This window comes from Aspergillus bombycis (assembly GCF_001792695.1).
Source record: "Aspergillus bombycis strain NRRL26010 chromosome Unknown contig00046, whole genome shotgun sequence".
NCBI lineage: Eukaryota > Fungi > Ascomycota > Eurotiomycetes > Eurotiales > Aspergillaceae > Aspergillus > Aspergillus bombycis.
The window spans coordinates 50,268-74,504 of NW_019170048.1; the positions used below are offsets into that span (position 1 = coordinate 50,268).

The 24,237-nt window shown below is 49.7% G+C and overlaps 8 protein-coding genes across 8 annotated transcripts; 3 read left to right on the top strand and 5 right to left on the bottom strand.

The window, feature by feature from the left end:
• Positions 1 to 1,159: 1,159 nt before the first annotated feature.
• On the bottom strand, positions 1,160 to 3,039 carry ABOM_006633 (putative amino acid permease; the record flags this gene model as incomplete). The annotated part of the gene is made up of 6 exons (XM_022533762.1): positions 1,160 to 1,944; positions 2,035 to 2,404; positions 2,465 to 2,475; positions 2,525 to 2,604; positions 2,671 to 2,855; positions 2,920 to 3,039. 6 exons carry the CDS (start codon positions 3,037 to 3,039, stop codon positions 1,160 to 1,162), a joined length of 1,551 nt encoding a protein of 516 aa, XP_022388799.1.
• Positions 3,040 to 3,758: 719 nt separating this feature from the next.
• On the top strand, positions 3,759 to 5,351 carry ABOM_006634 (uncharacterized protein; the record flags this gene model as incomplete). Its single annotated transcript, XM_022533763.1, has 7 exons — positions 3,759 to 3,947; positions 4,032 to 4,136; positions 4,213 to 4,434; positions 4,492 to 4,634; positions 4,695 to 4,762; positions 4,823 to 4,853; positions 4,949 to 5,351. 7 exons carry the CDS (start codon positions 3,759 to 3,761, stop codon positions 5,349 to 5,351), a joined length of 1,161 nt encoding a protein of 386 aa, XP_022388802.1.
• Positions 5,352 to 6,044: 693 nt separating this feature from the next.
• ABOM_006635 (GMC family oxidoreductase) lies at positions 6,045 to 7,702 on the bottom strand (the record flags this gene model as incomplete). The annotated part of the gene is made up of 3 exons (XM_022533764.1): positions 6,045 to 6,413; positions 6,527 to 7,438; positions 7,499 to 7,702. 3 exons carry the CDS (start codon positions 7,700 to 7,702, stop codon positions 6,045 to 6,047), a joined length of 1,485 nt encoding a protein of 494 aa, XP_022388803.1.
• A 909-nt stretch (positions 7,703 to 8,611) lies between these two features.
• ABOM_006636 (uncharacterized protein) lies at positions 8,612 to 10,069 on the top strand (the record flags this gene model as incomplete). Its single annotated transcript, XM_022533765.1, has 1 exon — positions 8,612 to 10,069. One exon carries the CDS (start codon positions 8,612 to 8,614, stop codon positions 10,067 to 10,069), a length of 1,458 nt encoding a protein of 485 aa, XP_022388801.1.
• A 3,153-nt stretch (positions 10,070 to 13,222) lies between these two features.
• On the top strand, positions 13,223 to 15,157 carry ABOM_006637 (S53 family peptidase; the record flags this gene model as incomplete). Its single annotated transcript, XM_022533766.1, has 4 exons — positions 13,223 to 13,322; positions 13,403 to 13,791; positions 13,869 to 14,378; positions 14,432 to 15,157. The coding sequence occupies 4 exons, from the start codon at positions 13,223 to 13,225 to the stop codon at positions 15,155 to 15,157; spliced, it is 1,725 nt and encodes a 574-aa protein (XP_022388824.1).
• A 463-nt stretch (positions 15,158 to 15,620) lies between these two features.
• Positions 15,621 to 16,513, bottom strand: ABOM_006638 (uncharacterized protein; the record flags this gene model as incomplete). The annotated part of the gene is made up of 3 exons (XM_022533767.1): positions 15,621 to 16,062; positions 16,130 to 16,202; positions 16,258 to 16,513. The coding sequence occupies 3 exons, from the start codon at positions 16,511 to 16,513 to the stop codon at positions 15,621 to 15,623; spliced, it is 771 nt and encodes a 256-aa protein (XP_022388796.1).
• A 1,505-nt stretch (positions 16,514 to 18,018) lies between these two features.
• ABOM_006639 (putative amino acid permease family protein) lies at positions 18,019 to 19,681 on the bottom strand (the record flags this gene model as incomplete). The annotated part of the gene is made up of 2 exons (XM_022533768.1): positions 18,019 to 19,475; positions 19,528 to 19,681. The coding sequence occupies 2 exons, from the start codon at positions 19,679 to 19,681 to the stop codon at positions 18,019 to 18,021; spliced, it is 1,611 nt and encodes a 536-aa protein (XP_022388797.1).
• Positions 19,682 to 23,473: 3,792 nt separating this feature from the next.
• Positions 23,474 to 24,205, bottom strand: ABOM_006640 (uncharacterized protein; the record flags this gene model as incomplete). Its single annotated transcript, XM_022533769.1, has 4 exons — positions 23,474 to 23,560; positions 23,628 to 23,646; positions 23,699 to 23,738; positions 24,100 to 24,205. 4 exons carry the CDS (start codon positions 24,203 to 24,205, stop codon positions 23,474 to 23,476), a joined length of 252 nt encoding a protein of 83 aa, XP_022388853.1.
• Between the last annotated feature and the right edge of the window lie 32 nt (positions 24,206 to 24,237).

Consider the following 24,237-nt stretch of genomic DNA (forward strand, 5'->3'; position numbering starts at 1 on the left):
TTGCATAGCGGCGTCGAGGGTTCCTAGTACAGAGTTTCAGCATCACGAAGGCTTGAACGGGATTGACAGGAAGCAATATACATAGTATTCATAATTGTGTGGTAGACATAGATGGGGCGTATACCTGATGAGGCAGTTTGCAGCAGCGAAGAAGGTAAGTTAATTGTATTCTACTGGGAGGGGTCTGTACAGTGTACAACCCCTCACCCACCAACCCCTCCACGTGATCTTCGGCCGAGGTCTTGTCAGCTGAATTCAACTGCCACGCATGCAACCAACTATTTCCACGACCGAGCCATTGCTTACGCCCCGTGACTCGCGTGAATGTGACATGTAGACCTGCATGTATCATATACCAGGCACCTTTCTCTGCAGACTAGTGATATCTATCGACGCCCGAGTCAAGTTCGGCAAACAGCCTCGTCAAATACAGGTGTGGCTGCTCGATAGCGAGATGCATAGATGTCAGTCTGAAGTCTCTCGTGATCAACGAGCGCTGCCGCATGAAGCGGTGTGCGTTTGTTGTCCTTATGAGCTTGAAACTCAACTCCGTGTTCCAGCAAGGCAAGGACAATCTCTTCGTTATCAATGTTGACACTCTAGTGCGGCCATTCAGTGGCCGATACATCGCCGTCACATACCTCCCAGGCTCGGATGGAGCCCAGTTTGACCGGCATGCTAGAGAGGAAGGGGTTGTTCTCGATGTAACATCTTCTCAAGCCTTTAGGACTTCAAACGCATTCAAATGGCCACGATGCATTACCAGCTGCCATTCCCTGTCTTGACAGCAAGAGAAATCAATAATGGATCAGGGGCGGCCCAAAGCGAGCAGACCCAAGGTGATCCGTCGACACGTCCATTGTGAAATGGCTGTTGTATAAGCGGGTGCTAGCCAAATCTGTGATATCTGTATCTATTGAGCATTATATCTCCAGCTGCCCATGATGGTGTCTGTCTCCAAGAATTTTCTAAATATCGACATGTTTACACGTTCACTCGGTACAGCAGGAGAATGGACGCTCGGGGCAACTGTTTGATATTCCAATATACTACTAGATTTTTGTCCGATCAAGAGGGAGCATCTGCAATGTCTCTTTGACTATGTCTAGTTTATGATAGAACCCCAAGGCTCCTTCAGCCAGCCAGTGATGTTTATACTCTATTCCGGTGTCACTTTGATTCTGGGACCCTGCCAGCGTTTGTGGCCCCGGACAAGCCAATCGATAATGGCGAAAAAAACCACCGCCAGAAAGACAGGCGCGGCGTAGTTCATGTTCTTTGCTGTCACGGGGTATCTTGGGGGAAACGGGAGAAAGATGACAATGTATAGCCCGTACATGATGACAAAAATATTGAGCGGGATTCCCCAACATCCCAATCGAAATGACCCCCAGCGCACCTCCTGCGGGGCGCGAATGCGCTTAATGAGGAGAAAAGTTATAGGAATGAGGTAAGAGATATACTGGGCCAGAGTTGCAAGAGACAGGAGCGCATTGAAGGCCGTGGTGGAACCGATGTTGATCATGGCAAGAAGCACGATAGCCGTTGAGACAAGAATGAGAGCGCGCAGGGGAATTTTGTGCCAGGAGGAGACATGTACAAAGTAACTGGAAAAGGGGAGACCTTCGTCGCGCGCAAATGCCCAGGTCAACCGGGTGACCGAGGCCAGCCCATTGAGCAGGGCCACAAACCCCGGTAACATAAACATCATTAGCATTCCTGAAGCAGCTGCATTCGACTTAGTCGCTGCATACAAGATCTCAAGGAGTGGATAACCAGTCGGCGTATTGAGAGCGTCCTCTACGCTGCCCATGGTGTATAAAAGTCCGATAGTGAATCCCAAGGCAACTATCCCATTGATCAGAACACTGTAGACCATGGATCGGGGAACTGTCCGACGGGCGTCCTTAACCTCCTCCGCCATATGAACCACCCCGTCGAAGCCTGTCCCAGCACGACAGTCAGCTTGTCTGCTTCTCTTCCTTTCTGCCAGGAGACATATTGATGTGGGGATAATCTAAAGCTGAACTATACCGCTGAAGGTATACACTGCAGTCAAGAGACCAATCGACCAAATGACGCCATCATTTTGCCAGCCGCTGGTGGAGTTCTCAAAATAGGTCCACACGAATTTCGAAGAGTTGCGGGAGCCCAGGACAACTAAGGGGATTAGAACAGCGGGAAAAAACACAATATGAATGATGCCACCGATCACCTCCACGGCGGGCAGCAGACGGCGACCGTAGATGTTCACGGCCAACGGGATCAGCAATACCGCCCATATGATCAGAGTGGTATGCCAGGGCTTGGGAATATAGTTCGGGTTGCTCTGAACCGCAAGGGCCTTAATTTGGGTTCCGATCAAGAACGGTGAGGTGGCGGTATTGGCCCACCAGGCAAAGATCTGGCAACAAGTTAGAGAGAGAGAGCGATGCAATTAGATCAGAGGTTACAGGTGTCAGACTGTGATCCATCCTGTTCTAAGCTTAGCGAACATGCATCGACACAATACCGTCAATCTTACCTTGCATAAAACTCAGAAATCTAGGAGCGCACGGAGCAAGATCGTAAGTCCAATGGTACTGAGCTCCAGCTACAGGGGTTCTAGTGTGCCAACAAGTCAGACGAAACTACTCATCGCCGGGCCTATCAATCAGGCAATCCACCAACATCGATGCAAGTTCGGCCAGCGAAAGAGCCATTCCTAGGGACCCGATAATTGTCAATATCAGCCCGTAGATGAGGGCCACAGGGCCCCCGTTCTCTAAGCCCGCAGACATGCTAGCCCCGATCGCTTCCCAAGAGGCTTGCAGAGTCGCGGCAAAGGCCAGCATGGGAAGGAACCCGAGATATCGCTATGATCGTTTAGAAAGGCAAATCCTTTCATCCATTAATCTGGCTTTGGTTCGATACACATACCTCAAGACCTGGTTTCCGCTGAGACCCTTGACTCTGAGAGGGTGAAGGCTTACGGACGGTATCGCGAGGCAACTTGTGCTCGCTATAGCCGTGGGCCATTTCAATCTCACTGAACTCCATTGCTGTGACCGTTGAATGGGAGCTGTTTAATGCACTTTCTTCCGAAAAGAAAAGCCCGGATTTGGGTGAGGAGGGGGCAGGGTAATGTTCACAGAGAAACAAAGAGGAAACAGGAAAGAGGAGAAAGGAGGTCTCCCATCCTCATCCTTTAGACTGCGTTAAAGGGACAACCTATGATCATGGATAAAACCCTGTCCAGTCTCTGAGCTTTCGTTCCATGTAGTAAGGATCATCGGGTTCTAGCCCTGGGCGGCGTCACACAGCCAGAGGGAAGGCTACACTAAGTATTACCGTCACAGGGATTGAGAGCCTACCAGGAGACGTTATAAAATACTCAATAATAGTCTCCTCTAATTTTCCCTATCGATTTCTCTTTGTTGGATTATATTGTGCAGTTTCATCTTGTTGACTGCGAGCTACAGATTGGAAGCAAATAGGTTGTTAGTACACGACTACACGCAATCCCATCCAAAAAGATAGGATATGAAGATATACATACTCTCAGGACAAATGGAATGCACATGAATCCGACCAGGGACATGATCCAGCGCCATCTACTAGTAGAACATGATGCCACACTCACTGACCCCCCCCCTCTTTCCCCCCTTTTTACCTTTTTCTCTCTCTGTTTTAGCCCCTTCTCAATATGCATGGAACCATTTACCCTATGATATCCTCATTGTCGCATTCCTGACATTGGTTGTCTATTACGCTCCACGATGCCTATCAAGACCGATACACGGCCCCCGCTTGAAGAGGCAAGTGTGGATAACAATGGACCCCTTATATCAATTATTACGTTTATTGCCTTTTCTGTCACATTCATCATCGTCATCATCAAGACTTGGTCCATGGTATATCTAAAGCGGGTGGTACTCTCGGTTGATATTCCAATATGGACCGGCACAGTACGACTTCCATTCCATGCAGCACCGCCTCTGAATAACAGCAAGGGATTCACTCTCCACAAAATACAGCTAATATAACAATAGATAGTAGCGCTCCTCCAAAGCCTCCTGATACAGTTTGCCGTCGATCATGGACTTGGAAGGCATTTCGAAGCTCTCTTGAGCAGTACGTTGGATGCGAACAACCGGGTGAGATTAGCCTTATTCCTATAAATTCTACTCAAAAGCTGCCCTCCCCGTTAGCTAATTGATGGACTCTCCACAGTTGACTTACACTGCCCAACTTCTGTTCTTTGTGGTTCTTTCTCTTACTAAAATATCGTCGAGCAATTTGATCCTGTCGATCAGCCCAACCCAATCCATTGAGATATATTGCCGCATTACGCAAATGGCCATTGCTGGATGGACAGTGTTGGCAATCTTTGGATCCGCCTTTCAATGCCAAACGCCACGTTGGCAATATTATCCTAGTCGCTGCCTTGGAGAGGTGAGCCGAATTTGGGGAAGTGATCTTGGATCTGAACCCTACGCTCAGACATCCTAGGGAGCCATCATGTATCCGATTATGACTATCAACATGTTAGTTGACCTAGTGCTTGTGGCTCTACCAACAGCCATGCTTTGGAACGTCCAAATGCCATTGGCTCGTCGCGTAAAGCTGATCGCAGCGTTTGCGTCTCGCATTATGTGAGTCTCATATCTTTCGGGTAGAATAAAACCATTCCAACTGAGACTAACGGCTAGCAGAGTCGTTGTGGTTGATGGTTTCCAAATATCTTACCTGGGGCAATACTTACATTCTACCGATCCCACCTGTTCGTCATACCTTCCCTCCGCACATCCGGCAGCTGAGCCTTGCTGATGCAAGCACTTAGGGTCCATTTTCAGTGTAACAGCTTGCAACCAGTACGGCGTTTGAAGTTCCTCTCATGGTGTCCCTTCCACACGAGACGTGTTTATTCCATTCTCTCTCCGGTCTGCTAACTTTGCCTTCCGCCTAGCAGAGTAATGATGAACGCCAGTATTATTACGACGTGTATCCCTAATTTGTACCGCGTCATGAATAGCCTGGCCCTTGGAATGAACAGAGTCCAAATCCCTGAGGAATTAGAGCTGAGCTTGTCGAAGAAGTCTAATGGGGCAGGGTCTGGCTCCCACGGTGTTGCTTCCCCGGGACCCAGCTTCCAGGCTGGAAGAGGTGTGCTCAAGGTCGTCCGCTACCCCCGAGAAGCCGGTAAGAGAGAAGATAGTAAATGCGTACAGAGTACCACCGTGTATGCTGGCGACCACGATAGGGCCGACAGTACGGAAAGAATCATTGCATCGCATAGGACAGTCTCGGACCATTTCAGTGAACAGGAAGATGAAGATAATTCCCGATGCAGAATACATAACGACAGCTAGCACTTGAATGAAATAGGAAAACTAGATTTTTCCAAATTGAAGTTTATCGTCTCGTTTAGTGAGAATATATCTCGTTCGTCAGTGTTCGTGTAGCTTTGTATCATACAAGACGTATCCTTAAATAAATCGTCTAACCCCATCCCTACTTGTATATATTCTGTCCAGTTGCGGAATGACAAACGAATAAATCTCGGACATATCATTCCATACCCCGAATGCTCAACCCAAGAGGTTCAATGAAAACTGCAGGAACTGTTTTCTCCTTAGACCATTCTCTGTTCCTAGAATATCACGAATTAAGAATCAGTTCTATGAACACGAGGAAACAATCAATGTTTCAAGGTCACACTACAAATAGCCAATTTGCTGCTTCTATGGCTGGCGCTGCACTTGACCAGGCAGTGGAAACGAAAAGCTTAGGAGCAATGTCTCCGAGTCTCAAGTCCCAACAGCCAATCTCATTTTCTGGAAATCTCACGCAGCCGCACGTAACATTGCTTTGGCTTCCTCGTGGCGGCTATTCCTGAGTGATATTCTGACAGGCCCGTGGGGCACGACAAGAGCTCAAAGTTCCACATCATCAGGATCAGCACAATTCTCATGACCACATAGACCAACCGCTACCAATCAGAACCATGAACACATCAAGACCGAATGCAGAGGAAAAGTAATCAGCTGCACAACATGGGCTGATCAGAATGCTCGGATCAAATCCGCGGCCCGTTCAGCCACCGTATACACGGTGCTAATGGGATTCGCCTGCGGAATGACGGGGAAGACGCTTGCATCGACCACCCGAACATTGCTGACGCCGTAGACCTTCAGATCCGGCGCGACCACGCCACCTTTCTCGCGGGGAAGCATCGCGGTAGTACCGCACGCATGGGACGTTGGGATGACCATGGCCTCGCGCACCAGCTGAGCAAGCGTCTCTCGGTCCTGGGGCGGCGGCGCATCGACGAAGGGCTGGAGACGGGGAGAGTGGAGAATTCTCTGCAAGTACTGAACGTGCCAAACCATCGAATCGAGGTCAGACTGGTTGGTCAGGTACTTTGGATCAATCTGGGGACTGTTAGCTGGGTCCGCAGACTGTGTATGGATGCTACCCCTGGAGAAAGGGAAGGAGGGGAATAGGCCGATCACGGCGAGATTGCGGGGTAGATGACGAAGTGTACGCAGGCAGACGCCTCGTTGGGCCCGTCAAGGATCTCTGCAATGGCCGGGTGGTCTGTGTTCTCACGGGCCCGATCGAGAATCTCTTGCATTTCCGCGGGCGGAAGGCGGATGAGGGCGTTGGCTTTCATGCCCGGGGTGATATCCTGGATGTCCGCATCCGCCTTCACAGGGGCCGTCAGGACACTCATGGCGTGATTCATAAGGTTCTCTCCTACCCCGGGCAGGTGGACGAGTGGTGAAATGCCGAGCTTGTGGAGTCGAGCTTGGTCCCCAATCCCGGACAATTCGAGGATCTTGGGGTTGTTGAATACGCCCGCAGCCATAATTACCTCTTTGGTGGGTTTGAAGAGGACGGTCCCCCGGCCTTCGGCCTGGACCTCTACTCCCGTGGCAGTGGGACTGCCATTCGGTGCAGACGAATCGAAAAGGATACGAGTGACGGTGACACCGGTGACGATGCGGACGTTCGCACGAGACGCAAGAATGGCGCCGTATCCGCTCGCTGCGCTGCTGCGATGTCCGGACACTGGGTCGATGGTCGCAGTATGCGGCCGCGTACCGACGGTTGGCCCCTCCGACACCAATTCGTCGGCGTAGCCATAACCGTGTTCCTCGAATGTTTTCTTCCATGCGTCGAGCAGGGTGGTGTCAGCCCTCTCCGTAGACGCTGGGTAGCTCACCTGGATGGGGCCGGCTCTCTCAGGCGGGGGACGCCCGGTCCTAGGATGCAAAGTATAAGCCCGTTGAAAATAGGGCGCCAGCGTTTCCCAGTTCCAGCCCGGGTTACCCAGCGAATCCCAGGCATTGAGAACGGCTGCAGCCGGGGGCAGGAAGATGCAACCATTGATGAGCGAAGACCCGCCCAGGGCCTTCCCCGCCGGCTGGTTGAATTCTCGATCGTTCAATCCGGCCTGGTCCGTTCATTTTAGCGCAAAGCCCTGACCAGCCATGAGGGTGAAGATCGACGTTACCTGCGGAACCACCTTGAGGTTCCAATCCATCTCGCTGCCGGTCAGAGACTCGTACCCGAGTGGATTCTGAACGCGAGCGTCATTCGATGCATCTTCACCGCGCTCCAGCACGACGATGCGCGTCTCTGGGTTCTCCGATAGTCGACAAGCAACAACCAGGGCTGCCGTACCGCCACCGACGATAACATAGTCTGCCTCTTCCATGATGGCCGACGGAAGACCAATAGATCTGACGAGATGAGTATACACCTAGAGGACCAGTCTATTAAAGTAGGTGGGAACGAGGGGAACTTTTAAGCTCACCCGAAAAGAATTGGGACTTGGCTGAATTAATGACCCCGGTCGTTCTATCTTACTGTACACTTTAAGGCAACCCACACTAAAAATGGCGCCAACGCTCAGCCTGTCAATCATTTGTCTCACCAACGGCCTAAGCCCGACTAGCCTACTAATCTAGCATTCCTGATGTCACGTTGGTGTCTGTTGATGTCCGTGGCCAGGTTACTCGTCCAATGCATGCTCGGTCCTTCAGCTCGCTCCCCAGAAGCCTGGAGGTAGCATATCCCTCCTGCCTCTCTTCTCTCTTTTTTCCGCAAGGTCAACTGACCCACCAGCGGACTCAAATCATGGCGTGAATATGGAATCAATCGGGTACGAACATTCTCAGCACTGGTTTCTCCAGAAACTTAAGGTTATTACGTCTATCAAGGTGGTAGGGCCGGACCAGCTGGCGAGAGCGGGTTCTGCCTTCCATCCCCACACCCGAGGGGAGCACACATCATGCCCTGATCTAACGTGCATAAGGGTGGCTAAGTAATTGAGTGAAACTGGGAAACTAGATTTCCTCAACTTCAACCTTCTAGTCTAGTATTGTGAGAATATATCTCTTTCGTCAGTGTTGGTGTGGTTATTTTTTTATATGCTAATGAAAACCGGAACGAGTTTAGCGTGCCACTCTCTCTCAAAAACTGAAAATACGGGGGAAAATTTGCGTGGCCCCCAAATTGGCGCCATGCTTCGGATGCTGATCACAGCCACTGCTCTTCCCCCTGTCGACATTCCAAGCTGGTTTCCCTCGTGTGTCGTGGAGTAAATCCCAAGACAAGTTGTAGAATGGCGCCATGGGGACTGACCACCTTGTCTCTCCTTACTACAACCATCAGCATCCTCAGTAAGCCTACCGGATACCCAACATTTCTCGAGAATGTAAAGCGCAACGCATTCTCCTTTTCTCCATCCCAGTCGGCGATCCTGGTCGAGCTACTGCTCCTTGATTTCCTTGGCTGGAGACTCTTGAACCTCGCCGACCTGCACGCCGGCTTACTGATTCTCAACCATTATTATTTCACGTCGGGCCCGTCGGGTTTCGAACACAACGTGTGGTGGCGTTTCACGCGGCGCGTGTTTCTCATGGTCGGAACAGTGCCGCTGTACGTGACTCTGCTAAGGTCCGAGAACTCTCCATGGATCAAGACCATCGTGACACCGTTGGTCGCTGAGTCTATGTTGGCCGAACTGTTATCTTTACACTGGGACACTTCGGATGTAGACTTGATCTATAATCGAGACTGGCCTCGTCGTACGCTCATTGTAAAGCCTGCTAACCCGCCCACTTACAACCATCATAAGAGCCGAGAAACCGCGGGTGAAAAGAAGACGACAGAAGAGAACAGAGATGCGTTGTCATCCTCTGTCACTACAGAGAACCTCTGCGACCGGGTACACGGGCTCTGGTCGCCAGCAGCCGAGGCAGATGACAAGCACGATCCACGATCGTTGCCTCCGAACGATTCCAATTTAGAGAAGATTTTCTCTCCCACGTACCAGGCCCCGGTGGGGAAGTGTGGGCACTGGCGGTGTCTCCTCTATCTAGGCATATACATCGCCGGTCGGGTTATCCGTTGGCCATTGTTGTTTGGCGATCTGGCGTTGATCACCTGGCTGCTACACCGCGACCTGCAACCCGTGACGCTCCTAATTGCGGATAGTTTGCTGGACATCCGTCTGGTTAAGGATCTGCTCTTATTGTCGTACTTTGCATCCATCCTTCTCCTCGGATGCATCTCCATTGTGGTCGCAATTAGGCTGCTCTTCCGCTGGATGTGCCAACATATCTCCTCCTTACGGCGCCTACAGCAGTGGTTCCAAGACTTTGCCAGCGCGGCTCCAGTCACCCACAACGCCATCCACCTCGTCGGACTAATGACACCTTATATTCTGTTCTTCTGCTTTAACAGAACTCTAACGCCGTGGATCCCACAGTTGTCCCGGAATGTGCTCTCAATTATCATTCAGCTCATTGTGATACCCATCTTTTACGCGATGATGTATCTGCTGGTCTGTGGCAAGGAGGATAATGAGGGTATCCCTGCGAGCCCTGAACTCCAGCCCCAAGCTGAGCCAACGTCGGATGCAAGCCCAGGTCCCGATAGTACCTCCCAGGATAACAAGACAGACGCAGACAAGGATGCCTCCGGTTCCCACCGATCGATGAATGGAGACCGCTTCCATATATTGCGACTTGGCCTACTTACGTCCACTGCGACCATCTGGTTTTTCTTCTGTCGTTAGGATGTTTTACATAGATATAAGCCCATTGTCTATTTCCAGAGTGGTCAGCATAGTCGCTTTCTCGCCGTCTAGTCTCAATGTATAGGCGATAGCCTCAGGTCTTGTGTATCGCCTGTGATCTCCAGCTAATTGGAGGCTTTCATCTTCTTTCCGATATGTGGAAGATCCCTGCCGGTAACGAGAACCCGGACCGCTATTTTAGCAAACTTCTGGTAATGACCTAAAAGCTCGTTCGCATCTTTCGTTTCATCAACTCCATCTAGGACCATGTCCATCGGCTCCACTGAGCCAGCCATGCCCATTTTATAAGCATGTTTGCAGTACGTTGTAGCGCCGTGGGGTTTGGACAGAACTCTTCCAGAGCCAACAGCATCTTTCGATAACTACTTTACTTGACAAGTTGTCGAAGCCAAGAGCGGAGTATACTCATAGTTGTGTGTTGATCTTGTGAAGAGTAGTCACGAATGAAATGCATGACACGCAATGCTTTCTTGCCTCACAGCACGAGATGGCCAAGAAAAGTAGACATAAGCGGACAAAACATTACCAATTTCAAACTACATGTGTTATCGAGTTGAATGCTTACATGAGGAAGCCTTTCACAGCGCCTGTCACATTCGATCAGGCTTGGGGTCCTGGGGTCTATGACCGATCGGTAAACGCACGTGATTCATAACACCAAAAGAGCTTTGAGGTCCAGTCGATCCAACCCTATATACCGCTAGCATGCAAGAAGCAGATACCTGTCCTATGACACGCCGACGGCTTTTGGCGGACTCAGATTTCAACCGGTGACACCCATGCAAGTAACAGGCTCCGGTCTAGTTTTGTTGACCTCTCAGGTTCTAAATCACCAACAAACCTGGTGAATTAGTTGCTGCAACTTAGGGTGTGATTAATACTCTTTGCATTAGCCATCTAGGCATAAGAAGCCTATCACTACGCTATATTACGTATCCTTGTTGGCCGTCTATCACTGTTCTTGCTCATGACACAGGATGATTATTGAGATTCGCGCAGTCGCCAGGTAGGGAAGCCGGTATATGACCCACATTCCGGCGTGTCTCGTAAGAAAGTTATCGGTAAGCATGCAACTGTTGGGCGAAGCATGCAACAGGGGTCAAAGGCGTGTTAAGGAATGCTATTTCATTACGTATGCGCCAATACCTGCTTACTGTCAGCACCAAGAAGCTAACGTTGACGGTTGCTCAGCCTTATACTCGAACATGGGACATGGGACTCCTTCCTATGGTAAATGACGAATGCAATGATTGAAGGAGTTGGGATGGCATAACTCAGGTTCTTACAGAGGAGGACGTATTGAAGTCACATTCCTTTGAAGGCAAACATAATTAATTGTTCCTATTGTCTTCTAGAATACTTACCCGGATTCCGAACCTGTTATATTGCTCGGGGTTCTATAACTTAATGGACAAGAGTCGATGAGAAAATGCGAGACACCATTACTTTCGCAATACTATAAAATCTGTAATATGTATTTATTTTATTTTCCAATTTTCTGTTAATCTTCTCTACGGAAACGATTTACAGTCTTAACAGTTGAGGGTTGGAGGTGTCAAGATCGTACAGAGATATATATCCGCACAACGTTGATAATCTTCGATTAAAAGACTAGAGCAACTTACTGCCAACTAGCTTTTTGGTCAAATAGACATGCCAGTTTCTCTTTGCAAATATGGTATCATTGCATAATGTATAATATTTGCTATTATTGTCTACCTCCAAAACCAGGGAAGCCGAAATCAAGAATCAAGGATTGGAAATCGAAAGTTCTGCAAGGTTGTTGGCACCCCGCTTCATAGCGTCTCCATGGTAAACAAGCCACGGAAACGTTTCGTTATCTATTTGTCCACCCATTGGAGCTCCACAGCTACAACCAAGCGCTACCCTAGTGGCAACACAGATCGCACAATCTCTCCAGAGTACTCCGTACTTGAAGGACCATACTAGTTGACATATAATGTGCAGCTTATACACTCCCAAGCAGTCCAGATAAAGTTGTTAGGATCGGATTGTAAGCAGCATTGCGATTATGTTCTTCCCGCCCTTCCACCTGTATCCAGGGCTGCTATGTCAGGCATAACGGTACATTCTTCAGCCTGGCAAGTCCGGCGGTGTGCTTCACCCTCCCCACCCTGTTCATGGACTGGTATATTAATTACCTAATGGTATCACGCCTTCCTGATAGAGATGTAGCAATCGTGATATGGCGGACTTCAATTAATATAAATTGATAGGGCAGGTTTCTCTCGGCAAGAAAGAAGCGTCGGCTGGGCGGTGCTTGTACCGAAGAAGCATAGCGGGGACACGATTAGTCTCTCGCCGAGTCTGAATAATGCGGAGGATTGCAATTCAGGTTACATTGAGCCCCAAATGGTACAATATTGGATAGAGGGGGAGGGAAGGGTTGAACACGAAGGACACGACGAGGAAAGATACTTGGCGATAATGTGTATTTATAGTCGGAAATACGAGTCCACGCCCCAATCTGGACGAGTACAGTCAGCAGTCCGAAACAATCCTGTTGTTGTTGTTGTTTGTTGTGATTGTTTTTCTTCAGTGCCTTGGCAGGCAAACCAGACAAACAAACATCGCAAAGAAGACAAACCGATCGTAAGAACACAAGGCAAAACACTTCCAACATCTGACATCAAATCGACATGAGTTAAAGCCCGGTATCTATAACGAACCGAAGAGCGAGATGCAAGTCTTCGGCGACGTAGCATGCACGCCCAAAATGGCAGCCTGATCATCGGCTTGGCCAATTTGGTGTCGCGTCCCGAATGAGAATAGTGATCTCCACATCCCCTGACGATCGCATCTCACCTTGCATTCTGATAAGCCAGGGTGCGCGATTCCCCCCATTGCACCATGTAACTATGTGCTGCGGGCTTGGCTGGATCCTCAAGGGTCAATCCAATCATGCTGGCCCGGCGAGGAGGGTCCCGACGGACGTCCGGTGCATTCATTGATTGCTCCATGGCATGCAGAGTCAGCTGCAGGCGATGACACTGCGCTATCGATAACAATCACGCGAAGGCTGGTCGTCTGGTCTAAAATAAATACGCTCCGCATTCGCCTCCTTCGTCCTTCCCCTCTACAACCATTGTCCGCCGTTGATCTCAGCCCACTATGTTCTTCAGCCGTGGAGCGATTTCGCTCGCAGTGCTTTCACTGCTCAGCTCCTCTGCCGCAGGGGAGACTTTCGAGAAGCTGTCCGCCGTTCCCAAGGGTATGCGCCCCTGGGTCCGCCTCATGATCGATAAGCATGAGTTCTATAGGTCGTCGGTCGCAATGCTAATTGTTTACTAGGATGGCACTACTCTAGTGCCCCTGAAGGCAACACCTCGGTTTGTCTGAAGATCGCCCTCGCGCAGAATGATGTTGCTGGCTTCGAAAAGAGCGTCTTGGAGATGTCGGATCCCGACCACCCCAGCTACGGCCAACACTTCACCACCCACGATGAGATGAAGCGCATGCTTCTCCCCAGGGATGACACCCTTGATGCCGTTCGACAGTGGCTTGAAAACGGCGGCGTGACCGACGTTAGACAGGATGCCGACTGGATCAACTTCTGTACTACTGTCGAGACCGCGAACAAGCTCTTGAATGCTCAATTCAAGTGGTACGTCAGCGATGTGAAGCACATCCGCCGTCTCAGAACCCTGCAGTATGATATCCCCGACTCGGTCGCCTCTCACGTCAACACCATCCAACCCACCACCCGTTTCGGAAAGATTAGCCCCAAGAGGCCGTTACACACAGCAAGCCCTCCCAGTTGGACGTGACCGCCCTTGCCGCTGCTGTCGTTGCAAAGAACATCTCGCACTGTGATTCCATCATTACCCCCACCTGTCTGAAGGAACTTTACAACATTGGTGACTACCAGGCGGATCCCAACTCGGGCAGCAAGATCGCCTTCGCCAGCTATCTGGAGGAGTACGCGCGGTACGCTGACCTGGAGAACTTTGAGAACTACCTTGCTCCCTGGGCTAAGGGCCAGAACTTCTCCGTGACTACCTTCAACGGTGGTCTCAATGATCAGAACTCCTCGTCCGACTCCGGTGAGGCCAACCTGGACCTGCAATATATCCTCGGTGTCAGCGCCCCATTGCCCGTCACTGAGTTCAGCACCGGAGGCCGTGGCCCCCTCATCCCTGATCTGACCCAGCCCGACCCCAACGCCAACAGCAATGAGCCGTACCTTGAGTTCTTCCAGAATGTGTTGAAGCTTGACCAGGAGCACCTTCCCCAGGTCATCTCCACCTCCTATGGAGAGAATGAACAGGTAGCCGACTTCCTCTCCGTTGATTCTTGAAACACCTACTAAATGACATCCAGGAAATCCCCGAGAAGTACGCTCGCACCGTTTGCAACCTGATCGCCCAGCTCGGCAGCCGCGGTGTTTCCGTTCTCTTCTCCTCCGGTGACTCCGGTGTTGGCGAGGGCTGCTTGACCAACGACGGCACCAACCGGACTCACTTCCCTCCCCAGTTCCCCGCCGCTTGCCCGTGGGTCACCTCCGTCGGCGCCACCTTCAAGACCACCCCTGAGCGCGGCACCTACTTCTCCTCCGGCGGTTTCTCCGACTACTGGGGCCGTCCCGAATGGCAGGATGAGGCCGTGAGCAGCTACCTCGAGACGATCGGCGACGCATTCAAGGGCCTGTACAACCCCTCCGGCCGTGCCTTCCCCGACGTCGCAGCCCAGGGCATGAACTTCGCCGTCTACGACAAGGGCTCCTTGGGCGAGTTTGACGGCACCTCCGCCTCTGCCCCGGCCTTTAGCGCTGTCATCGCCCTCCTGAACGATGCCCGTCTCCGCGCCGGCAAGCCCACTCTCGGCTTCCTGAACCCCTGGCTGTACAAGACCGGCCGCCAGGGTCTGCAAGACATCACCCTCGGTGCTAGCACTGGCTGCACCGGTCGCTCTCGCTTCGGCGGCGCCCCTGATGGCGGTCCTGTCGTGCCCTTTGCTAGCTGGAACGCTACGCTGGGCTGGGACCCCGTTACTGGTCTTGGAACTCCCGACTTCGCCGAGCTCAAGAAGCTTGCCCTTGGCAACTAAAGTTTTCTTTTATATAGATATAACAGATACCACTATGTACAATGTGTCTTATACGTGATTCAATACAACTGTTCATAAATGACTCCTCTACAATCTAATTAAGGTTGCAACCCTAGTCCGCTTACGTGAGGATTAAGCATGGGAGTACACGGCAGCTTGGACCTCAGCCTTACCAAGCTGACAACACATTAGCGATATGACCCCGCAGTAAGTGCTGGTCTGAATAATCTTTCCAAGCCAAGAGTGGCGGCCAACACTCAGCCTCATCGCCGAGACTATATCTCCACCTGTACGTAACAAAAAGAATAACGTAAACAGACTGAAAAAGCACCCGATGTCGTAAAGAACCATAAGGATCAGCCACCATTAGTATATACATCCACCCAATATAAATCATAACTCATTCCCACCGTAGCCAAATCCACTCAACGCAATCCACCCCCACATCTAACACAACAGCACCCTACAAAACCAACAAAGCCCCAACAGCAACAGCCCCCATCTCCAACCCCACATAACCCGTAACAGCAGGCGCCGCATTGACAGACTCGGTCTCCCCGCCCTGCGCAAAGCTCGTAGACGAAGCAGTCGTACCGACACTATCATTCGCACTCTCAGAGCTCGAACCGGGCCTCGAACTAGACCTCGAACTAGAGCCGGAGGTAGACCGAGTTTCCTCGGCCGATGTCGTGCGCGATGCCGCAGACCGAGACGTCGTCGAGTCTGCGCTGGAGCTGGCGCTTGAATCGGCATCGGATGTAGAAGTAGCGGTGGATTCGGTCGTCGTGGTGCGCGTGTATCTTTCGGTTGTGGTTGCGTCTGAGGTTGCGGGGGCGCCGGTGTTGAACATGGTGCTGTCAGCCGGGGAGTGCACGGTTACTCTTGTTGCTTCGCCGGTGCAGCGTCTGTATTGTTTAGTCTTGGTTTTTAACACATGAAAAATAGGGAGAAGGGGGATAGGTAAGTAAGTACCCGATGAAACCATTGCAGCATCCGACGAAGACGTTGCCTTGGAACTGACAGCGTTCTGAGAGGTTACAGCCGACTTGGTCTTATTAGTATATTTCATCAAGAACAAAGAAGAAAGGTAAGTAACTTACTCCCGCCCTCATCATGGGCACAACAATTCGGCGAACATCCAGTCCCACAGCACTGTCCAAACAAGCACTGCCCACCATCAGGACATGTACCTCTCCTCTCCAGACCGGCCTCCTCGATAGGCGTGAACTCCCTACTCGCCAGGACCGGGGCCCTGAGTGCTTGCACCTGTTCTTGCTCTCCCTGCGCGGCAGTAGCGCATTGGTTGTAGAACGCGACAGAAGCCAGGAGCAACGAGAGTGTATTAGCGATATACATTCTTCTGTCAAGTTTATCCTACTATATGAATCCTGAAACCACGGTACGTATAACCAAAACCAAGAAACGAGAAAAAGAAAAACTCGGAAAGGTCTCCACCGTCCAACAATGTTGTATTTAAGTCTTGTCCGTCCTTCAGCCTCAACGTGCCTCATTTTCCGTTGCGGGCTCGGATGTCTCGTATTCGAGCTTGGCACGGGCCCATTGATCCTCAGTATTGGGGCTACTTGTGAAGATCCTAATACGGAATGGGTATAGAGTGTGGTCGTTTATTTTAGGGTCTCGTATTGAGGGTTTGTTTTGTGTGTTGGGGTTGTTTTTCTTGGTCATAACAGAGTGTGCTATGAGGGGTTGAGTCAATGGCTTGGGACGGAGTAGAGTCCCCTGGATGTGATGTGTTCCAGAACACTGTTTGCTAGACATGTACAGAGGGATATATCTTTACTGTATAGAGTAGAATAGCCAAGCGTTGTGCTGGGTGGATACCGTGTTATTCTGTGTAGGGCTGTGGTGAATCCCTGCTTGATTATAGGATTTGTCGGTTACGCTGTCAATGATTTGGCTTTGTAGAATTGGCTCATGACTCTGGTCCCTTCCCAAACACTTCAAGGAGAGATATTGTCTGGGACTTGAAGTGTCTTGATTGTGTACAGTGGATCCTACATTAGTGTTGAGCGTGTCCCCTGCTGGCAATATGTGGACAATGCCAGCAGTAGACGCTTGACTGCTTCTATTAAGTTCCGTCTTTCCTATTGCGCTTCTGAAACATACTATATAGCGCAAAGTATACGTCTTGTATCTATTACAAAAGCAAGAAACGTTATGACAAGCCAAACCAAAGGGGTGGTGACTAACCCTTACCACTAGCAGTACCGAGGGCTGTTCATGTCGATCAGTCTAAGAGGACCAGCATACAAGGATGGCTAAGCCTCTAGCTATGTGGGGAGACGGTGCACAACCTCCGTGAAATAAGAACTTTTAAATAGGTCACTGTAAAGGGATAGGGGTGATATCTTGCCATAAGCATGGGGGTGTTTCCTGCTTTCAAAAGCTGGATTTGATATGTATCAACAACGTTGAAATTGAGGTGGGGACGATTAATCTAGCTTTTTTTGTCTTCAAGGAGCTCTAGTGGAGCATTTATAGTAAGAGTGACAGTTGGACTATTCTTAGATCATAGACCATGGATCGGGAAGACGTTTATGGAACAACTTCCTCGACTCATGTCGTCCTCATGGAAGCACTGCATCTTCAGTGGTTGACACGTTTTATTCAGTTTATGGCACAAAGTTATTGTAGCAAGTGGGACTAAGCATAACTTGTATGTTGGTCTGCAGAACTACTGCGAACACCGTGGTGGTATAGCTGACGAACCTAGATCTTAAGGATTTATCGAAGAGAGATAACAAAATGCAATATCTGGTGTCCAGACTAATTATATAGAAAGCCTGACATAAAGGCCCAGTTTATAACGATCACGTATTCCTGACATTTAACCAATTGGTCTATTTCTTCTTTGAATCCGGCTCAACCGTCCCCTCATTCTCCAAACGTTGCGCCACGATCATCTGCGCAATGGCGTCCTCTGTTTTGAGATACGTGCGACTTCCCTGAACGAACCAAAAGCCGATAGCCACCACCAGCATCACTCCAAAGACGGCAATGGCGTAGTTCATATCACCCGCCGGTGGATTCGGGGACCCAGGGAAGAAGAAGAATACCGTGGTAATGGCACAGTAGATGACGCTGATCCAGTTCAGAGGCTTGCCCCATCGCCCGAGATTGAATTGGCCCGGTGGCAGTTTATCCCGTCCGACGACGAGCAGGGCGCCGATGGGCAAACCATAGGAGATGGTGAGGGCGATTGTGCTCACACTGAGGATGGCCTCCAGCACGGTATTGGCAAACAGATAGAGAATCCCAACTAAAGCGATCAGAACGCCCTGGAACCAGAGGGAGCGCGCGGGCACTTTCCACACGGGGTCGACGTGGCTGAGGTATCCGCTCCAGGGTAAACCGCCGTCGCGTGCGAATCCCCACGTTAGCCGAGACGCGGTGGTTAGGATACTGATGCCTTGTCCCAGGCCGTTGAAGATAAATAATGCGATCAATGTCGCGCCGCCTTTTAATCCGATCGTCTCGAGCATCAATTCAATGAAAGGGAGTCCGCTGGGTGAGTCGACCACCTTATCCACATCCTGGATACAGAAGAGACAGACGACCATGAAGATAAAACCGGTGACAGCGCCAAGTAGCACAGCCAGCCAGATCACTTTAGGGGCATTCTTTCGGGGGGCCGGGATTTCCTCCACCATGTGAATGACCGCGTCGAAAGCTGTCAGACCGTAGGCGGCCTGGACAAGTCCAGTAAACCACACGACACCGTCGCTCCAACCAGTCTGGTTCATCCATTTGCCGAACACGAAGGACGCTGGTTGGAAAGAGAGGTCTTTCTTCACTCCGACCGAGATCAGCAACGCCAGGGACAGGATGACGAACAATGCGGTGAACCACACGCCGACGAAATTATTGATCCAGGGGAGGATTTTCTCCCTGCGGCACCCCACCACATTGATCACGGTCAAGAGCAGCACACAGCCGATGTAGACGACAAATTCCAGCCACCCGGTCCCGGCTCCCTCCCACGTCGGCTCGAACATGACCTTCATGCCAAGAAGAAACTCGGTCATGAAGGCGACTTGTGATGCGGTCAACGTCCACCAGCCGAAGGTGTTGATCCACGCGCACATGTACGAAGCAAAGCGACCCAAGGGGGTTTCCCATAGTCGGAAGACCCAGTAAGCCTGACCCAGCGCGGTCGGCATGCTACTGGCGAGCTCGCCAAGAGATACGGCGACACAGAGGTTACATGCGGTGACCAACACCAGACCCCAGAGAATCGTCACAGCGCCACCGTTGGTCAACCCGCTGCTGAGATCCTGAGCAAAAGTTGAATACGTTCCTAGATCGTTTGTCAATAGCCGTCTTTCATCCCTTGTACAGATTGTGCATACCGAGGACGCAAAATGCCAAGGCTAACATGCTCCACAAATCGAACTTGCGTGTCAGGGCCTGGTCATGGCCCATCGCCGCGAGATCGTGAGCATCTTGCACACTTTGATCGACCAAGTGCGGTTTAAGGGGTTGGGAGTTGGATTCCAGGTCCATACGGAGATTTGATCACGTATGACGAGATGATGAGAGTTCAGCCAAGGGGTGGACAAGTCAATTCGATGGGCAAGTAGTGTACCCTCCTGTCCATTTTCTGCGCGGACTTTTTCTGGAGGAAAGTTTCTAAAAAGCTGACGCCGGGGGGTTCATATATCAAACCGGGCAGCTATACACGGAGAGGGGAAGCAAGGAAGCTCTGTGGCTCTGCTTGGACCCCGGACGTTTTCGGACCCCCTCACTTAGGGGGGTTCAATGGTTGCAGATGATTATCGAGTAGTTTAATCAGTGGAATTGGTCATGGTAGCGATCTTCATCAGTAATTGATAGGCAAGAGTGATAAGTTGCGGGTAGAAATCGTGACGTTGGGCACTTTTTTTTTTTGCTTTCTTTTTTCCCTGTCTTATTTTTCCGGGCCGTAAAAAAGTTTGCGGGGTTTTTTTTGTGTTAAACTCGGCAGGACATCCTAAGTGGGGATGGCGCTGTTTCTGCTGCCCTTCAGCACTGGAGCCATGGTTCTTCGCCCAGTATCACGGTTACATCTTCTATCTCCGCGAGGGAATATTCTACGCCATTTATACCATGCAACATCCTATACAATCCCTATATTATAGAACGCACTCGCTTTTCTCTCCCTCCACAGACACGCTCTGTGTATGTATGTATGCATGCATTCAGCTGTCCTCGCCACGATCAGAGCCACCGTGCGTACATCCAGAGCATGTACGTACGATTTGGGATCAGCTCTCCAAAGTCAATCAACTAAACACTTCGCCACGTCCCAATTAGGAAAGTCTATGCGGAACATGATAAGCCCTGATTGTCGATCCGTCGCCTATCTCCAACCCGCCCGATAACACAAAGAGAATGCGAATCCCAGTTGCATCTCGACTCGGTGGCGTACAGACGCAGGTGAGAACGTCAGACATTCAGAGTTCCTTGTCCTCGTGGCCAGCCAGCGCATGGGATTGTCGCTTTCTCTCCAGCAAGATCGGCACGGACTCATCTTACATCAGTAGTGTATCTTAGGCTGAACCTTGATAATAGCCGACATCCGTCTGGGAAGGGGCACTGGAAATGCGGGGAAGCTCCAGGCAACCGAAAATATTGCTTGTCGATCCACTTGTCACCGACATCTTCATGGCTATGGGGGTCTGGCCGTCCAAGGTTAGTATTAACGGTTCATGGCTCGGATATAGCGTATGCGGTAATCGTGTTGTTCAACGACTCCAATGTTTCCATGTTCCAACAGAGATTCATCATAATTACAGTTTCCTGAGGATGTTGGTCTGCTTGAAAGTCGTCTCCTCCTACCTTTCAGGGAAAGGATACGAAACAATTTCCAAGTATTGAACAAAACAGTTCTTCCTCGGAATTTGGCCGCCCTCGATGCCAGTGGAACTAGCTAATGCTACTATGAGCCAAGCATGTAACGATGTAGCCAAGCCTTGTCTGAAATCAGGTAAGAACGATCGCGGCGCTTCAAATTAACTATAGATCAACCGCAAATATTGCAAAAAGTCAATTGGACCTGTTGCCCGAGCAAGCCGCCACGTTGTTCGGTGCCCTATACGCCGACCTCCCTACAGTAACGTGCTGCATCCATATGGATACCACATCCTCGTGGGAGTTGGACTCACCACGCTTGTATCTCCTACTATAGATTCTACTTGTCATCCTTAAGATAAGTGATAATACCCAGCTATCTGGGCAGAGAATATCAGCGGTGTCCAACGGGCTCTACCCCAAATCACTTCATCTGGGTTTGAAACGCCGCTGCTGTCCCTCACCTTAATGCACCCGTTCCTGCAGAGACTGAATAGGAAGGTTCATGCGATGGGCTACTGCTCAAAAGTGGAGACCGCATGGGCTTCATGTTAGACTCGCAGCTAGAACTCTTTTCGGATCTTCCAAGGCTTCCTTAGACTCGCTGAGCCAATCAAGTGCTGGTCAGGCTGAGATAGAATTGCCCTAATGCGTCGCAGAAGCACCTATATGCGATTCATTATCAACACGGTCCACATTTGCTGTGAATGTTATCATTTCTTTCTGATCTTATCGTAGGGTAATCTCAGGTACTCCTCGGACACATGCATGCTTATCCGAAGGGGGAAGGTTGAAGCTATATCCGATACCTATCAGATACCAACACAGATGGGAATATAGCGCGGGGCGGCTTTTGTCTTTCGTCAACTGTAATTATGTCCAACTATTCCCTGAATTGGCTTGGACAAGTACATACGACGGATACTTCTGATACTTTTCGCACCGGTTCCATCAATGCCAACCTCTCTGTATTCCTTAGCAGCAAAGATCAATATCATTTAAGTGAAAATTTGGGCGCTGACATTCAGGGTGGCTAGCTTTCCCAGGTTCATATTCCAGCTATCTCAACAAGCTACTTCTCTTTGGTCATCTATAAGGATTCGCTCAATTGCGGGCATTGTGACACCCTTATTTAAGAGCTCCTACTGCCTTGGAGCCCATGATTCAAAGTCTCTCGCTCATATGTCTTGACAAGAACCATTTGTGTGAACACTGCCGCGACAGCCAAAGCACAGCATTTCCAATCATCTTGCTTTTGTGTATCGCATTAAGCAGAGCCTGAAAACCAGTGACTGGCGGTCAATCGAATTTTGAAACGGCTAACCATCACAAACACGTAACCTACAGTCAAAATGAATTGATATCTACCCAGCGAAGAACTACCTAGGTATATACCCCAGATGAACAGGAACAAGTATCTATAATGGTTCGGAACGTCTATACGCACATTCGAGTGCAAGCTGGCAAGGGATTGTACGAAGCCATGAGACAAATTACAACCAAAAGGGCAAATGTTGTGGATTGAGGGAGGTATCCGAGGCTTAATACATGAGTAATGTGGTATGAAATTGTTGCAAGATCATTTTGAGCTATATTTACTGCATCGTCAGGCTCATTAACCTACTTCAAACATCCAGTGCCCTAATCTATGTTATTGCGTATGTACGTGCCCAGACTCTGGCTCAAAATGGTGGCTCACTAAGCCTAAAGTAATCTAAAGGCGGACGCTAGGCCGGGACAGGTAGGCACTCTGCCGAGAATTTAGCCAAGATTCTCCTTGCTCACCGGTGCTTCCATCAAAAGGCTAATTTGCAGATGGAATGAAAATGCAGGTCTACGAGTTACCACGTACTATATAGAATTGCTTAGGGTCTGTTGAGATTTCGATCGCTGGTTGCAGATCACTAAGATTAGTTAGTACTGAGAATGTTAGAAGGCAGGTTTCGGGTTCACGAGTCATTTGGTGCCCCAGGCATCCATATATCGATTCAATATACTTTGCTTCAACATTGTCGATATTATCCTAGACCGCGAACGACAGGGAAAAGGATTCTTAACTAGAGTTATGTACTAGATGTGCGACGAATGATATCTAATCACTAATTATGACAGCAGTGAGGTTTCAACATGTGTGCAGCATATTGCCATTTTACTTTCAACCAGGTAGTGAGAATGTACACTAGCAAAGATCACTTAAGAGGCAGGCACTCCGCAACTCCACGTTTACATCCTCTATTATCATATACAATTTTCAAGTTTCCATGTACAAAGCTCATCTCGGGACGTACTAATATACCTCCACCAACACCGTAAACCAACCCTTCTCGACATCCAAGAGGGCCCACCATATGCAACAATATATAAACAACTGAATAACACACAACACCAACCCTGAACAGCACAATGCACCACCCACCCATCTACTTGTACCTATACATTAAATAGTTGAAGAGTCCATTCAACGGATTAACGCTCCCTATCAATCGTGGCACTCTTCCCGTCCATCTTCTTAATTTTCAAAGACTCAATCTCAACACCGGGAATAGTGCGTACCTAGACACGACATTAACCACACTTCTCATAATGGGAGAAAAAAAAAAAAGAACCCAGAGGTAAATACATTCAATGCAATAATATGACTGAAACGCGGAATAGTACTTCTCGCATAAACACTCGTCCCACAATTCGTACAGAAATAATGGGGGACCTGCTCGGATCCAAAGCGATAAGCCTGCAAAGTCCAAAAGTTAGTCACGATAATACCCTGCATAAAATGACACAATTAATGACGCAACAAGGATTCTTAGCATTAATAATGATAACAACAAGAAAGAAAACAAAATAAAAAAAAAGTAAAAGAAAAGTAAAAGCAAAGTAAAAGAAAACAACCTTCACAGTATCCTCCCTCGGAAACTTAAAATCGTCTATTTTCGGATAAACAAGCAAATAACCATTAATATGGCAAATGGAGCCTGCGTCATTCACGATAAAATTAGCCCCAGTCCAGGAGAATTAGGGGTAAATCCCGCATGCCATAATTCGGTTTAATCGCCGACGGTGAGATTGAATAGGATTAGCCAGGTTAAACCTACAGTTACACTGGACGACCTCCTGTTCCTCAATCGGCGGCGATAGGGAAAAGGAGTACTTGACTTGGCCACAGTGGCAACTCCCTGCGTATGACTCGACTTCTGCCATGGTCGCGGGGTGCTTAGGCGTCTGAGAATGTT